We start from the raw sequence: 16,757 nt of genomic DNA, 5'->3' as shown, positions 1-16,757 counted from the left end.
CAATTTACAACAAACTTTTAAGAGGAATAACATGATTGACCCAATGTATGCCCAGAACAGGAACAGCCAATCAGAGACAGGGATTTATCCTACACCTGCCATATTCTTTTTATGATTTTATTTGTGTTAAATCCTTAATATCTCAAGCAGCAACTTGCATGTGAAGTGAACAAAAATCTAATCCAAAACTGGTGTGTGCTGACCTCTTTCTCTACTCGTCACCAATTTAAGAGACTTCAGGAGCTCTCTTTAGGTTGAGAGCATAAGAAAGAAATCTAAAAGAAAGAAAGAAATTTGATAAACAGCTTTTATTCTTAAGTTTGTGAGTAGTGCTTTCATCTTTCACTGTTAGCAGTTTGAAAAATATGGGCCTTGATGTCGGAGTGTGTTTGAAAAGATACCAGAGAGAGTAAAGTCTGACCCTTACCCAATGAGAAGCAGAGTGTGCAGTGACATCATCAGATTGTAAAGGCAGATGATTGGTGGAAACAGAACTCTTCAAAGTGGGAATGTTCAAATATTGTCTTTACTGAGAATAAAGACACAGGAGCTTGAGGCAATATCGTCTTGGAGGAAAGTGATGCTTTCAGGTATCTCTGTAACTATGGCAACTGCTGAGGCACAGAGACCCGGTCACCTGACGATTGTTCCAGTCACATATATCATTAACTCAACTTTCTCTGATAGGAAAATGTTGAGTCTGGTTGAATGATCCTTAAACCCTGTGTCCATGCTGCATTACAACACGGATTTCATGTACACATTTGTTGCAAACGATGATGGGTACAACTTTGCTGACAGCGGCATCCATACGGATACCCATGATGGACAAACCTTTGTTGGACTCAAGACATCGTTGTGACAAAAGCAAATGGCTGCCCTGGTCAGGATGTGACTTACGTAAAATGGCAGCAATAGAACGGACAGTTTCATTTCAAACTTGATTGACAGCTGGATGTTTTCTGGACTTCCAGAAGTCGCGATAGTCAGTTTGAAAACCAACGTGCACAAGATTGGATTCATACATGAAAGGATAAAAACATGATGCGGTCTCTTTTTTTAAGAATCTGTGGTTAAATTCACAGAAATACTAATCTGGTTTCGAGCCAATCCGGACTTTGCAGAGCTCAAACAGATTTACTGATGACGTCTCTGATTCGTCTCAGACATGAGGTCAAAATCCAGACCTTGTTCGATTGAGGCCAAATTTGCGCCTGAGGACCGAGAATGAAGCGTTTCTAGAGGCTGAAGGACCTCTTCAAGAAAGCTCAAGGGTGACACCGAGCCGTCGATGTTGTGGTTGATGTTGTGGTTGATGGTGTTTTTTGTTTATCTGAACTAATAAGGTTATATATCTCCATGGTTACAGAGTGCCATTTCTACTTGACAACTGTTACTACTTAGCATTAGATAGAGCTGTTCTTGCTCTGTGTGGGTGTGGACTTTCGACCAGAATGACTGGAGAAATGTCTGAAATCTGTCTGTAGCTCAGGTTCCCAAAGGCTCTGCAGCTCTCAGATCAGCCTTGTGGAGGGAAGAACGGATTTGATTGGTTGTCTGACATTTCATTGAAGATTTTATCCAAATTTCCTCACAGCACCTCACTTCTACCAGCTAAATGGAGGCATCATGGGAAATTTAATCAGTCACTGAATGAAGTAGAAGAGGTAGGTTGAGGGAACTCCACAACTCCTGGAATCACAAACTAATGGTACATACGAGCGGGAGAAGAGTTTAAATTTCCCTTAAAGCAAAAGTTTATTAGTTTCTGTTTAGCTCAGTGGATCCAGCAAGGCACCAGCACTGCCAGAAGTTGGGGGTTCAATTCCCACTGGAGGTCCCTGACAGTAAAGACGTCAACACTCCTGGTGCTGTGAGGCATTTTGGGGGTAAAATATTCAACTAAATGACTAACAGTAGCTCGGATGATCTCCCAGTACCTAAGGCTGATTTTAGGGCCTGATTTACTTTTGGAAACTTTGTCTTTATCTTTTTTTTTTTTTCTTTTTTTTTTTGAGAAATCTGAGTTCAACCAGGTCTAGTTTTTCATCAAATGTCAGTGGATCAAAACATTCAAAAATTGTCCTCACTGATAAACTGACTGGATTCACATCGACAAGTCAGAAGTTTGGTTTTAACCCAAAATTGACTGCAGTACCTAATAGTTTAAAAGCTATATTATACTGCCTTTAATCTGTAAACCATTAATAAACCTGAAATTACCTGTCCTCAAACAAAGTTTAAGGACTTCTTTGGGAACAGCTAAAAAACAAACTTGTCATCCTCCGATGATCCCTTCCAACATAAATCTGTGGTAACTAAAACATTTAAAGGAACAGATTATACAGGAAATTAAAATACTTTTGTCTACTCACCCTGACATCTGCTGCCCATTGGTGATCTGTTGGAAGGGTTTTACTGTGAAGCAGCTGCAGAAAATGCTGATTTAGTCACAAACGTCAGTGACTGGCTTGTAATTTGTTTCAATGAAAACTGGTCGAAGTGTAGATGTGGGCATTTTTCTGGCAAGTCATCCTCACAACAGTATTAAAAATTAAAAAGAGAATATTGACAGAAGAGAGCTCAGTAGATGGAGAGGTGAAAGTCCCACCAACTTATTGCAGTTTTAGGTGAATCTCAAACACATTATCAAGGCAAGCAACAGCAATTCACTTGTTTGTCATGTGGAAAAACTGCATCACAACTTCTGATCACGGTTGCCAATGGTGCATCACACTGCAGGTTTCCAGGCTATAAATGGAAATCCATCATTAGATCTGCTGCAGGAGCTGTTTTAAGAGATTTGATAAGATGTTTTATGCTTCTTGTTGCCGTAAAAGATGAGCTGGAACTAGGGGTAAATTTGTATGAATTTCGGTTATTAGACATAAGGCTGAGGACGTGATGAGTAGACAATAAACTGTAATTTCATTTTGGGGTGAGCCCTTCATTCAGAAACCCAACACGAAGCAAAATTCCGAACTTTCAATTGAAGCTTGATGAACAAATATTTTTTTAATATTCCTTAAAGGATTTGGCTGGCGAATGTCTCAATTTTTCTTCTTGTCAAAAAATCTCATGTTTGGATCCAAACCAACAATGAACTGATCTACTTACAAGTAATGTGTGTGTATCAAAGCCTGATATATCTTATTCCTCTGTTGTTGTCCAAAAAACTATTAAACATCACGTCAGTGAGCCACACCGCTGCACTGGGTGACATGTTCCTTCATCATGAAGAGTTTGGTCACGTTAGTTTGATTAGAAACGGCTCCAAAGATGTACAGCGGGTTACTATGTTCTCGTTACTTTTACTCTTTGGAGTTGTTTCTACACAAACTAATGTGACCAAACCCAGTGCAGCGTTGTGGATCACTGGCACAGAGGAATAAGATATATCAGGCTTTGATACACACACAATACTTGTTAGTAGATTAGTTCATTGTTGGTTTGGATCCAAACATGAGATTTTTTGACAGTAATTAAATATCGAAAATTGCCAGCCTTTAAGATAAGTGATAAGGAGAACCTGGTACGATGGGTAACCATCTTTTAATTCATCCCCCGGCTCTGTAAAACCAGCGCTGACCCTGAGACGTGAACCCAGTCGGAAGTTTTGGCCTCATTAAATTGTTTTTACCATTTTGGCTCTTTGATCAACTTTCACTTGTTCCATGAGGAGATTGGAAGCAGCTCCACCTGTGGTGTTTGACGAAATTATTTAATTTACTAAAACGTCAGTCTGTTCCTTCTGCTGTAGGAGCCCCTCCCTCTGTCTAAAGAATGTTTTTCTCTTCTTGTCATCTCTTCTCTTCTGTCCTTCCTGTTTGCATGAGCTTTCTGCTGGAGGAGTGGAAGGAAGCAGAGAAGAGATTGGTCTTTAAACTCCCGTAATATTATGATGATAAAAATGCTAATTATTAGTATTACTAAATTAATAGTGAGTGTGTATGTGTGAATGTGTGTGTGACCTAACTAAACCAGCCTGTTCTAAAAGTGTGTGAAGATATACTGAATAAAACCGTCAAATCTACCACCTGACTGTGTCCATTCATACAGCGGAACCACATTCATCCAACAGGTGCTGATAATGAAACAAAACACCATTACTGTACGGAAAATTAATCATTATTTATTGATTAATAACTAATAGTAAAAATGTCAATTACACTTCACCAGGATTACACTTAGTAGTCTTAGAAAACTAGATATCCATTTATGAGAAAAGAAAAACATCTTGAAGTGGATAATCTTTTATTCATAAAACACTCACAAACAAACCACCTTAAACCTTTGAAACATTGTAGAATTACCAACTCACAGATTATGTCCAATTGTATGCTAATTGTAGGTGTTTAAAATCAGTTAGCATTAGCATTAGCTTGTTACTGTTAGCAAGAATTTAAGCTTCATGATGGGTTTTTTTTATTAATAAGGATTGTCTAATATAAAAATAATGTGTTCAACAGAGTTTTCTTTCATCAATTGAGAAAAAAACCTCAAAAGCTATGGAAACTGCTAATGCTAATTATACGTTAGCCTACAGAAATTAGCCATATCCCAACCATCTTTTTAGTCTAGCAAACTTTGACTAACTATTCTTGATGAACTTAGCGATGTATTTTGACTTCACTTAAAGGAAAAATTAAGCACTTTTAAAAGTAACCAAGTCTGCTAAGTAACAGTATTTGATTGTAGTACTTTCGTGTAATGTAATGTTTGGATTCCGCTGCTGTTTGCAGTATTTTTATGACCATTTTTTTATTTTTATGGAACTGTAAAGAACTAGTGTCTGTTCAAGTCATTTGTTTTTGGAAAACGCTGCTATATGGAGCAGCCAGCTAACACTCGCGTGTTACAACGTTATAAAACTTTCACCAGGGAACGAGGTGAAAATAGGATTTATTTCAGTTATATTCATTTTATAATTATTGTTTTCTTTCGTAGCCTTTAGGTCAGCTATCAACCTCTCTCCCTTCTCTTATTTCGCCCCGCCCTGCCACCCCGACCTCGGAGAGACGACGACCTTATAAGGTAACGGCTGCAAGACCACGCCCAGCCGCCCCTGCAGGTTGGGCGGGGAAGCCCCGTCCGGCAGCCTGAAGCTCATTCGCTGGAGCAGAGAGGACAAGAAGAGGAACAGCTCCAGCCTGGCCAATGATTCGCCGATGCAGACCCGAGGCCCCGCCCCAAACGGTAGGAAGCAGGAGGGTGTTACCCGCTGGCCCTGGTCGTCAAGGAAACGATCTGGAGAGGCGGAAAACAGGGAGGCGGTGTGTTTAGATGCTTTTTTGAAAATTAGAATGAAGTTTATTATCAAGTAGGTTTGCACATACAAGGAATTTGCCTGGTGTTGTGGTGCATAAAAGTCAAAATATACACAAAACTAAGTAATTGTAAATAATATAAAAAAGAAAGAATGAAACATACTACAAGTGAGAAGAAGAATGAAATGAAATGTATAAAATGTTGACCTGGAATGTGCAAATGTTCATAGTGTAAACAGTACATGCAGCGTGCAATTAATAATAGTATAAGTTAATGTAACGCACCAATCAGCTGGTAAAGTTTGTTATGTGTGTGTATATCGGTGTGTGTTACCTGGGCTGAACAGGTCAGGTTTGTCCCAGTGTTGCGGGTCGTGATGAATCGACCACATGTTGACCAAAACACGAGTCCCACGACTGACAGAGTGACCTCCAATACTGCAGGAGAGAGAAAGATTGTTTCATTAATCTAGGCTAACATTTATGTATTTACTCTTTTTTATTATGTGGCGTTTTATCTTTTTTACTTTTAATTTTGTAGTTGGACGTGACTTTGGCTTGAATGGGTTAACGTGTTGGACATAGGATCAGTTCTGTTAGTGTTACATGAGCATTATGCAGTGGTGGAAGAAGTATTCAGATACTTTACTGCAGTAAAAGTAAAAATACTTCATTACAAGTAAAAGTCCTGCATGAAAAAATCCTACTACAGTAAAAGTACATAAGTATTATGAGCTTGATGTAGTTAAAGTATTGCAGTAAAAGTACATAAGTATGATGAGCTTAATGTAGTTAAAGTATTGCAGTAAAAGTACATAAGTATTATGAGCTTGATGTAGTTAAAGTATTGTAGTAAAAGTACATAAGTATTATGAGCTTGATGTGGTTAAAGTATTGCAGTAAAAGTACATAAGTATTATGAGCTTGATGTAGTTAAAGTATTACAGTAAAAGTACATAAGTATTATGAGCTTGATGTAGTTAAAGTATTGCAGTAAAAGTAGTGGTTTGGTCCCTCTGACTGATATATTATTATATATGACATCATTAGATTATTAATAGTGAAGCATCAGTGTTAGAGCAGCATGTTACTGTTGTAGCTGCTGGAGGTGGAGCTAGTTTACACTACTTTATATACAGTTAGCTAGTTTAGTCCAGTGGTTCCCAACCTAGGGGTCGGGCCCCTCCAAAGGGTCTGTATGTATATATTTCACATGTGTATAATATTGTTGTGTATAAAACGTATTTAAGTGTAGGCCTACCTGCTGTCGGTCATGGCGGTGTGTGGGATCAGGACTGGGCTGACTGGTCGGATCCTCATGCCCTCATTGATGACACAGTCCAGGTACGGCAGCTGGCCGCGGTCCGACATGCACACCGCTCGCTCGCCGCCCACATGCTCGTCCAGCTCCTTCTGCACACGCTCCTGGACCTGGAAGGAGGGCGGAGCACAGAGTGGTCGCCACATTCAAACGATGACTGTTCATCATCAAGACCTACAGAAGCAAGTTTCATTCACTGGAGACCTTTTCTCATAATAACAAGATGTGTCACTCAGTTATGAAATTGTTTTCTTGTAATTATGAAATTTTCTTCTCGTAATTGCAAGATTGGAGTTTTGTACCACAGAACTATCTCATAAAGGGGTCGGTATGCTTCATCCAAAGTGCTTATTGGACAGTCAAACAGCATCTGAAACTTCCTTTTTATAACAAAAAATCATGAAGTATTTTATGGTTTTATATTTCTTTCTCTGATTTATACTGTAAATACATTTAGTGATAGCAGTAGTTTATAAATACCAGAGAAAAAAACCTGACATACTGTATATTTATTATAATTTATTACATATTTTAAATTTACAGTATATATTTGTAGTCTTTCTAACATTGACATATTTGTAATTTTAGATGGTTTATATGTGTGTGAATAAATTGTTTATGTGTATTTGTGTTTGCAGACTTTCTTGTCTCAAAATGCCCTTAAAGGGACGACAAAGCATTTTGAATTTACCTGAATTGATATATATAAACTTATATTACATACTGTATAAAATACATGTGTATAAATTGCGGGAATACTTTTAGAAAGTGTGGACATTTTGGAAAAGTGGGGAAATTTTGGAAAGTAAAGACATATTTAAAAAGAATTTATTTGAATTTAAGTATATATAAATATATAAATGTACAAAGTTTTGTTTTGTGGCTGGTGACCTTAATATCTGACATCAAATGTGACTGAACTAGCAGCATAAATACCAGTATTGTTATTATCAGTGTGTTTACCTCTGGATGGTGCAGCAGGTAGGCCAGGATCCACAGCAGCGTGGTGGACGTTGTCTCCACTCCGGCTCCAAAAGCCTCAGCCGCTATCATCAAGACATGGTCGTCTGTGATCCCTTCATCCTCCGACTCAGACGACCTCTGACCCCGCCCACTGCCCGTCTGACCCTTTAGCAGGGCATCTAGAAGGTCACGGGGGTCACCTTCGCTGAGCGATGCCTGGATGGAGGGAGAGAAGTTTATCTTACTGGTTTGGAGGTTTTACAAACAAGAGTTTATGCTTCTGTTAGAGGTCAAATTAAAAAATGTACATTTTCACAAAAATTGTAACAGCAAAAGGGAGATTTCTTTGTAGCCCCTTAAGTCCAGAAAGATTTTATAAACTGTGAAGAAACATGTTTGTCTAATCTCCCCTTGATTAGATCAACATTAAGTCAAGTCAATATCTTCAACAATTTAATTAAAGATGAATTGTGCTACCTGTGATCACCACTAGAGGGCGGATATGTACGTTGTTTTTCTCCAGTTAGACATTCATATTTGCAACACATCTACTACGACTTAAACAGAGTTTACAGAACAAAGAAAGAAAACTAGAGACGTGATGCTGTGGCGGCTCCACATGTGCATTTATTCAGAACTAATTTGTACAATCAACACAATACAAATGCAAATAAATAAATGTTATACATTGTATGTTAAATATAAATTGTACAACAAAAACTACAAAAAACATAATGACCTGTCTGCCCAGCTCTTTGGTCCAGAGAGAGATATCTTTTCATAAAATTCATGATCTCCAGAGGTTCAATCTTAATTATTTAGTTGTTATTCTTTGACTTTTCCTCTAGATTTTAAGTTCCACTACTGGTGACGTTCTAAGAAAAGCTGAATCATCAGGATGTTGTTTGTTGTGTCAGATTGTGGTTGCTGGTGAACATGGCGCCATCTGCTGGTCTATCACATGTTTCTATATGTGAAAACTAATCCAGTGTCATCACAGAGAGTTCAAAGCATTCTGTGTACACGTTACCTTATGCTCCTCCAGTTTACGCGTCAGCAGTCGGTCTCTGACGGTGATACACTCCTTCAGCTTACTGAGAGATTCGTTAGGAAAGACCTGAAGGACAGAAACAGACTGTTAGTGTCTGTTTTTAAATGTGTGTGCTCTGTACTTCTATCTTTGTAAGGACCAATTTCAGTTTTGTACCTTGAGAGTGAGACCATTTCTGAAAAATAGGGACATTTATGAATGGTGGGAACATTTTTATGAAGTGAAGACATTTTAGAAAAGTGAGGACATTTTGGGAAGAAAAAATATTTTTGGGAAGTGAGGACATTTTACAAACTGAGGACATGTTTATAAAGTGAGGACATTTCTTAACATTGGTGGCATTTTAGGAAAGACAGAAAATTTTTGAAAAGTGAGGTCATGTTGGGGAAGTGAGGACATTTTTGATACATTTTTTATTGCTTGTCTTCATCTCTTCAAATGACTGTTTCAGGTTTAAGGCTTATTTTAGGGTTAAGTTTAAAATTAAGTTCAGGTTAGCGTACCTTCATCCAGGGGTAGATGTCAACCAGTCCTCCCCTGGCGATCGTCTGCACAATGCCATCGTTATATCGGATCACCTCCTGCAGCTCAGCATCACCGCGGCGATAGGTGGCGCTGAACACCAGCGTGCACACAACGTTGGTGACGGCTCTGGTCACCGCAGGAGATGGGTCGAGGCCACGCCCCCCACTGGACAATAGCTCAGCACACAGGCTGTCCACCGAGGACAGAACTGAGGAGAGAATAGGAGGATAGGCTATGAAGGGATGGATAGCAAAAGAATTTAAAAACGGATGGATGGAGATGACTACCAATGTCCTGCAGTCGGCTGGTTCCTTCTCCAAACAGAGTGAAGGAGTTGTGGACGAGGCGGCGATGTGACTTCCAGAGAGGAGAGTAGTCTGAAAATGCAATGTCTTTACCTCCTCTGGTCAACAGGTTGGTGGTCACCTGCAGAGGAACAAATGAAAGAGGAAGGAGAAGTTTCTTCACATTTACACTGAGATGCTTTACAAAGCGAACTTCAGCATGTTGCCCAATGATTGTAAAAATGCCAGAATGCTGTCATATGTTCAAAAAACCTGATGTTTCATGTCATTTATAGCTACTTATGCCAGAGTCATTTAAAACAAATTTTATGTCAGTGCCAATAAGATCTGAGTTTTGGTACTGATACCAAAAAAAGGCCCTCTCTAGAGCCAGTGTTAGGTTTGTCCGTTCTGGGCTACTGTAGAAACATGGAGGTGCAACATGACAGCTCCATGGAAGAGGACCCACTCCCTCTGTTGTATAAAGGGCTCATTTTAAGGTAAGGAACACACAACAGTTCTTAGTTTCAAGTGATTATACACTAATTAAAACATAATTATGAATATTATTTTCCATTTTTGCCAAGTCTGTTCCACTAGATGTCACTAAATGAACTGGTCCATTAATTAGGGGAATAATTAACAAAATATATCAAACTGCTCAATGCATCACTGTTAAATAAAAAAAATCTAAAGTAAAGAAAATATGGTTTAAAGTGAGAAAGATTTCTGATTAGATCAGGAAATATCTGACCAAAGTAAACGAGACTAAGAGTCAGATGAAACATCGAACCAAACTTTTGATAGTTGACAGTTTTTGAAAAATGCTTTAAACACATTTTGTTCAGAACAATAGAATACTGAGTTTGATGAAATACAATATATAATCAAAACTAAAGGGTGTCACTTGTGTAAAGGTCAGTTTATAATAATCAATAGGGTTCCTCATACTGGTAGCAAGGATGTAAACAGTAAATTCAATGCAAATTACAATAATCATAGATATTTCTTGGTGTGGTTAAATGAATGAACTGACTAACATCACTGTATTTAGGCTCTGCAGCAATGAAGAGAAAATAAATGGTGAGATTTATAATGAATGTCGGTTCTGTGTATGTCTCACCATGCTGGGCCGTCCAGCAAAGTCTTTCCCTCTCTGCAGCAGAACCTCTCTGGCGTGTTGATGGTTGTTCACGACCACAGTGTAGTGAGGACCGAGGTAGAGAGCAAAGAGAGGCCCATACCTGACTCGCACACGACATAAACACAAATACACTTCATAATCACTTCATGGTCACCTGATCTGCTCAGGATCAATCAATCATTTCTTCCAAACATTAACGATTTCTTCCCAACATTAAAGATTTCTTTCAAACATTAATGATTTCTTCCCAACATTAAGGATTTCTTCCCAACATTAAGGATTTCTTCCCAACATTAAGGATTTCTTCCCAACATTAAGGATTTCTTCCAAACATTAACGATTTCTTCCAAACATTAACGATTTCTTCCAAACATCACCAAGTTCTTTGATAAATTGCAGAGTTGTCACAAACACATCAGCACCGTCTTTAGGAGCCTCCTGGTCTTTTCACTTCCAGTATCAGAAACAGAGACCTGCAGCCTCCTGCTGTGAGTGAGTGTTTCTCTCACCTGTGAGCCAGCTGTGTGAAGAGCAGGTGTGGAGGGAGGCCTCCTCCCAGCCAGGGGAGGCTGCCCAGGATGGGGAGCCGCGGCAGGCAGGGGATGGAGCCCCGAGCCGGGGGTTTGGTTTCAGGAATGGACTGGTGTGTAACCAGGAGCAAGATGATGACCGTGACCATGAAGATGAGAAGGACTGATGGAGAGAGAGAGGGAGGGAGAGAGAGAGGAAAGGTAAAGCTGACCATGGCTGCGATGAGATGGAGAGTAAAATGAAGAGAAGCTGAAGAGTTCTGGGTTTTAATCTCTTGCTAACGCATGCAGAGACCTTGGAGAGGTCAGAGGTAATGAGTGTGTGTTGTTGTAACTCATGTTTGTGTGTATGTGTGCTTGTGAGTGTGTGTGTGTGTTTATCTTGGTCAACCAACCTTGATGTTATCGGACTGCATGTCACTGGTTGCCATGGCAACCTGAAATGAGAGAAGGACCACGTCAGCCTGCCCTGTCCTATCAAACTGTTTGGTTTCCTTCACAACATCATGATAAACTTTAATTTAACTCTGTTCGGTATCTCAGGAGACTGAACCAAATCATCTTATAATGTGCCTCATTTCCTTATTTTAGGCTCTAAACTAACACTTAAATATAATTTAGAGGTACTTGTACTTTACTTGAGTATTTCCATGTGATGCTACTTTCTACATTTCAGAGGGAAATATTGTACTTTCTACTCCACTACATTTATTTGACAGTTTTAGTTACTTTTCAGATGAAGATTTGACACAATGGATAATATAACAAGCTTTTAAAATACAACACATTGTTAAAGATGAAACCAGTGGTTTCCAACCTTTTTGGCTTTTGACGTCTTACAAAAAGCAGTGTGTAGTCGGGATCACATTTCACATGTCTATGAGTTGTTAACAGCTCCACCAAATAGTGATTTTTCCCTCTAAACTTCTCACATGCTTTCATTTCAATAAATGTTCAAATGATCCAATATTTCAGCAAAAATCAAAAAAAGTGATTTAAAAGATGAGACAGAGTTGGCAGCACTGGTCTCCTCAGGCACTGCAAAGGCTCTGTCCCCTTTATGTGTCAGTCTGGACCTTGGAACAACAAGAAGCGATGCATCCAATGATCTCAGGGAGTGGGACACAGGGCGATAAGAGATCTGATAGATAGCTTAAAGCGAGGCCTCTCGGGGCTTTGTAAAGCTTCATTTATACTCCCGAGTGGATGCCACCATGGATGGGTAGTAGTTCTGTTTATACTACTTTCTGGAGTCCACTTGGAGGACCCGTTCCACATATGTGCAGTAGACCAGTGTCTACAGGAAGACAGCCTAGTGGCCTCACGGACTTGTCCGCGCCGGTCTGCACAGTCAAAATAAATTGGAGGTATGTAGATGTCTGCACAGAGCCTACACCCTCTGATGATGAAATTTACGTTACGCGGACCCTTGCGGACTCGCAGGTTTGCAGCCGTGGAAAGTATAATTTCAGCCCTGTCCTATCAAACTGTTTGGTTTCCTTCACAACATCATGATAAACTTTAATTTAACTCTGTTCGGTATCTCAGGAGACTGAACCAAATCATCTTATAATGTGCCTCATTTCCTTATTTTAGGCTCTAAAATAAGACACAGACTGTATAAACTAACTGGGCAAACAGAACAGCACATTGAATAATGCTACAAACTGCTTTATTACTGCTGCTTGTTGGCACTATAAACCAAATACATGTTAGTGAAACTGAAAAATCTTTGGGGGGGTGAATGTCACCAGTGTGCAGCAGTGGTGGAAAGTATTACACTTAAATATAATTTTGAGGTACTTGTACTTTACTTGAGTATTTCCATGTGATGCTACTTTCTACATTTCAGAGGGAAATATTGTACTTTCTACTCCACTACATTTATTTGACAGCTTTAGTTACTTTTCAGATGAAGATTTGACACAATGGATAATATAACAAGCTTTTAAAATACAACACATTGTTAAAGATGAAACCAGTGGTTTCCAACCTTTTTGGCTTTTGACGTCTTACAAAAAGCAGTGTGTAGTCGGGGTCACATTTCACATGTCTATGAGTTGTTAACAGCTCCACCAAATAGTGATTTTTCCCTCTAAACTTCTCACATGCTTTCATTTCAATAAATGTTCAAATGATCCAATATTTCAGCAAAAATCAAAAAAAGTGATTTAAAAGATGAGACAGAGTTGGCAGCACTGGTCTCCTCAGGCACTGCAAAGGCTCTGTCCCCTTTATGTGTCAGTCTGGACCTTGGAACAACAAGAAGCGATGCATCCAATGATCTCAGGGAGTGGGACACAGGGCGATAAGAGATCTGATAGATAGCTTAAAGCGAGGCCTCTCGGGGCTTTGTAAAGCTTCATTTCTACTCCCGAGCGGATGCCACCATGGATGGGTAGTAGTTCTGTTTATACTACTTTCTGGAGTCCACTTGGAGGACCCGTTCCACATATGTGCAGTAGACCAGTGTCTACAGGAAGACAGCCTAGTGGCCTCACGGACTTGTCCGCGCCGGTCTGCACAGTCAAAATAAATTGGAGGTATGTAGATGTCTGCACAGAGCCTACACCCTCTGATGATGAAATTTATGTTACGCGGACCCTTGCGGACTCGCAGGTTTGCAGCCGTGGAAAGTATAATTTCAGCTTAAGTAATCAATAAAATCTTAAAATCTATTCTAAAAACAACAGGTAGCCAGACATTTTCTCAGGAGACATGGACAGTGGAGTGTCTCTTTAATAACCTCTTACTGGAACAATAATTTTCACACACTATAAAAAATACATTTTGTGATTATGATCTGAGTCTTTTATAGAAGAGTTCATGTTTCCTAAAATGAAGATGGAGGTTTCCCCTTTAGTTCAATCTGGTCAGAGTGTTCTTGAGCAACATCCAGTGGATTTTTGAGCAATTTGAACTTATTTTTATTTTTATTTTTGGGGAACTCAGATGATTTTCCGTGTCAGCAGGGTGGTCCATGGCATCAGCCACATAGGTAGTTGCCAAATGAGTGGGACTTTTTTTTTTCCTTACCGACAGATGTGCTTGTATACAGCTTTTGGAAATAGAAACTTGTTCTCATTTCTCCCCCCCCCCCCGTTGACAGGCATGGGTTTTCATCTGGTTTGATTTTCAAAGCCTTACTGGTTGGTCAGTTTTCACTCAACAGCCACCAAACTGTGCTACCCCAGGCCACCAAATACTCACTGAATGGTGCCTTGACCCCCACTTGGCTTTTTGTTTGGAGGACTGGGAGGACTTTGTCTGGGCTGGAGGAACCATTGTTGCACTACATTTAGTGTGACTTCATAACTGAAGTTCTTGGACTGGAGATGCTATTTTTGCACTACAGTTAGTGTGAGTTCATATCTGAAGTTCTTGGACTGGAGATGCTATTTTTGCACTACAGTTAGTGTGAGTTCATATCTCAAGTTCTTGGACTGGTTGTGCTATTTTTGCACTACAGTTAGTGTGAGTTCATATCTGAAGTTCTTGGACTGGAGATGCTATTTTTGCACTACAGTTAGTGTGAGTTCATATCTCAAGTTCTTGGACTGGAGATGCTATTTTTGCACTACAGTTAGTGTGAGTTCATATCTGAAGTTCTTGGACTGGAGATTCTTCAGTCATACAGAACATACTTCAAATGTTTCTATGTTGTCCTTTTTATGTTTGGTTTTATCTCTCTATGTTTGCTATCTGTATCTCATTTTCTCTATGCTGCATATATAGCTGAAATTGCAGCTATATTTTATGGTATTGTATTTTGTGAAGCACCTTGTAACTCTGGTTTTGAACGGTGATGTAGAAATAAAGTTTACTTACTTACTTACTATTGCTGCACATTACTGGGGGCTCCAAACTAAAATCTCAGTTTTAAAAAACTGCGTCAATTTTGATCATTTTTTCAAGAGTCTGACATAGGAGTGCAATTCTAAATTTGGTTCTCTTAGCGACTTTAAACACCTTTACATTAACCTCATCATTCCTGACTGTCTCATTTATTTATGTGACAGATATATAAAGTATCAGTGGCGACAGATGACAGAAACTGAAGGACGCTTCTGACGCCACAATGCTCTCAACGCATCCATGCAGCTCTATTATAGAGTGTGGCTGTGATGTTTGTAACAGGTGGAGGGAACAGAAGGTGGCACAGCGCCATGGCAACAGTCTCTCTTACCTCGCCCCCACATTCTCACACACTTCCATCATCCTTGCTTCTCCATAAAGTCCCTTCACACGTCTATAAAAGAGGGGGTTTCTCTCTCTCGTCATCCATCACAGTCCACTGACGGCACAAACTGCAACCTGCTCCACTGATTGGTCACATGTTGCTAATGATTGATCTGAGACGGTCAAGTTCAACACTATTTTTGACAATTTGACCATAAACAACACGTAAGCACCACCTGAACAACAGCGTGAGACACTGTTGTAATGAGAATCCTGAAAACTGATGGTCCTTTCCAGGATGATGCAACAGAGATCCTTAAGGCTGCAGTTCCTCGGTTGGCCACTAGAGGGCGCTCAAAGAAACTCTGTTTGACATTAATGGAAAAACCTGCAACAATTATCTTTAAATTCTTGATGGGGCATACATTTTTTCTCTTCTGCTGCTTCACAAAATGTTGTTTTGATCTCCAAAGGATGGAGTCCCTCACTTTGGTTCAGACTGAAATATCTCAACATCTATTCAATGGATTGATATTTAATTTGGTTCATTCATGTTAACCTGAGGATGAATCCCTCTGACTTTTCCTCTAGTGCCACCATGAGGTTATCTCTTGTAGTTTTGATTGAAATGTGTCTATTGGATCGATTGCTGTGAAATTTGGTTCACACCTTCATGTTCCCCAGAAGATTAACTGTAATACCTTTGATCTCTTTATTTGAAGCTAATATGGGGCTTCAGTTGTCCAAATTAGGAAAACAATAAAGTGGATATCTTCTGCAGTTAAAATCTTTTTAGTATAAAATCCCCCCTTTGGTTTCTCTGTTGAGCTGCAGTAACAAAGAGGGAATTTGGCACTAAAAAAGACAAATTTTGCAAGATATTGACTTGATTTGACTAATTTGGACGGTTGGAGCTTCATATTCGCCTCCAATAAACTTTTAAACACATTTTTGCACAGAAGGAGGACTGTAGATTTTGTCCCCCATCGCTTCCATTGTAAGGTCATTATGAAGGGATCTTCTAATGGTCAGTATGAACAGGAGGAATGATTACAGCAAGAAAAACATGTTTCACTGTTCATTTGGGCTCCTGACTGTTGGTTTAATCCTGTAAATCTTCCTCTTTTGAATCTAGAAAAATTCTTACAATTAGTTAAGAAAAACAATTACTACAATAAAAAAATAGTTTTTTGTTCAATTGTAAGTAAAATAAATAAATAACAATAAATTGTGAACCTGTCTCTTAAAATAAACAACAGAATACAACAGAGCTCCTGCTGTGGAGTCAAACCCCCCCAAAAACAATTAAAATAATGACAAAAAATTAAAAGACTGTATCCCTGACTTCATTTTACAAAACGCCTGGCCTGAATCTCCTCCCGTCTCCATGGCGACAACATCACAGCAGCTGAACGTTGATGTATGCGAGCATGAATGTCAGACGGGGGGCAGTAATATGTGATAATCTCTCTTAATTCAATTCGAAGGGGCTT

The 16,757-nt window shown here is 39.3% G+C and overlaps 1 protein-coding gene across 6 annotated transcripts; it reads right to left on the bottom strand.

The window, feature by feature from the left end:
• Nucleotides 1-4,110: 4,110 nt before the first annotated feature.
• On the bottom strand, nt 4,111-15,546 carry LOC121889627 (steroid 17-alpha-hydroxylase/17,20 lyase). Of its 6 annotated transcripts, XM_042401736.1 has the most exons (12): nt 15,501-15,515; nt 15,272-15,407; nt 11,481-11,522; nt 11,065-11,248; nt 10,535-10,659; nt 9,415-9,553; nt 9,106-9,335; nt 8,582-8,668; nt 7,552-7,767; nt 6,529-6,698; nt 5,602-5,705; nt 4,111-5,247 (listed from the first exon to the last, which is right to left on the bottom strand). In XM_042401736.1, the coding sequence occupies exons 3-12, from the start codon at nt 11,514-11,516 to the stop codon at nt 4,982-4,984; spliced, it is 1,557 nt and encodes a 518-aa protein (XP_042257670.1). In that variant the 5' UTR covers nt 11,517-11,522; nt 15,272-15,407; nt 15,501-15,515; the 3' UTR covers nt 4,111-4,981. The 6 variants fall into 6 exon arrangements, with proteins under 6 accessions (XP_042257670.1, XP_042257669.1, XP_042257672.1 ...); XM_042401735.1 differs by having other exon boundaries at nt 15,272-15,546; XM_042401738.1 differs by having other exon boundaries at nt 10,535-10,655; nt 15,272-15,545.
• Nucleotides 15,547-16,757: the final 1,211 nt, after the last annotated feature.

The sequence above is a fragment of the Thunnus maccoyii genome, chromosome 22 (assembly GCF_910596095.1).
Source record: "Thunnus maccoyii chromosome 22, fThuMac1.1, whole genome shotgun sequence".
NCBI classification, from domain to species: Eukaryota; Metazoa; Chordata; class Actinopteri; order Scombriformes; family Scombridae; genus Thunnus; species Thunnus maccoyii.
The sequence above is the reverse complement of the archived record's forward strand: the minus strand, read 5'-3'. Positions and strand labels throughout refer to the sequence as shown.

Bases quoted from the DNA above. Each gene is read 5' to 3' on its own strand.
- LOC121889627 (XM_042401734.1), bottom strand. From the start codon at position 11,300: ATGGTCAGCTTTACCTTTCCTCTCTCTCTCCCTCCCTCTCTCTCTCCA. The intron at 6,699-7,551 runs GTAAACACACTG...CCCTCCTTCCAG, and splicing joins ACCTGCTGCACCATCCAGAG to GTCCAGGAGCGTGTGCAGAA. The intron at 5,706-6,528 runs GTAGGCCTACAC...TCTCTCCTGCAG, and splicing joins ACCGCCATGACCGACAGCAG to TATTGGAGGTCACTCTGTCA.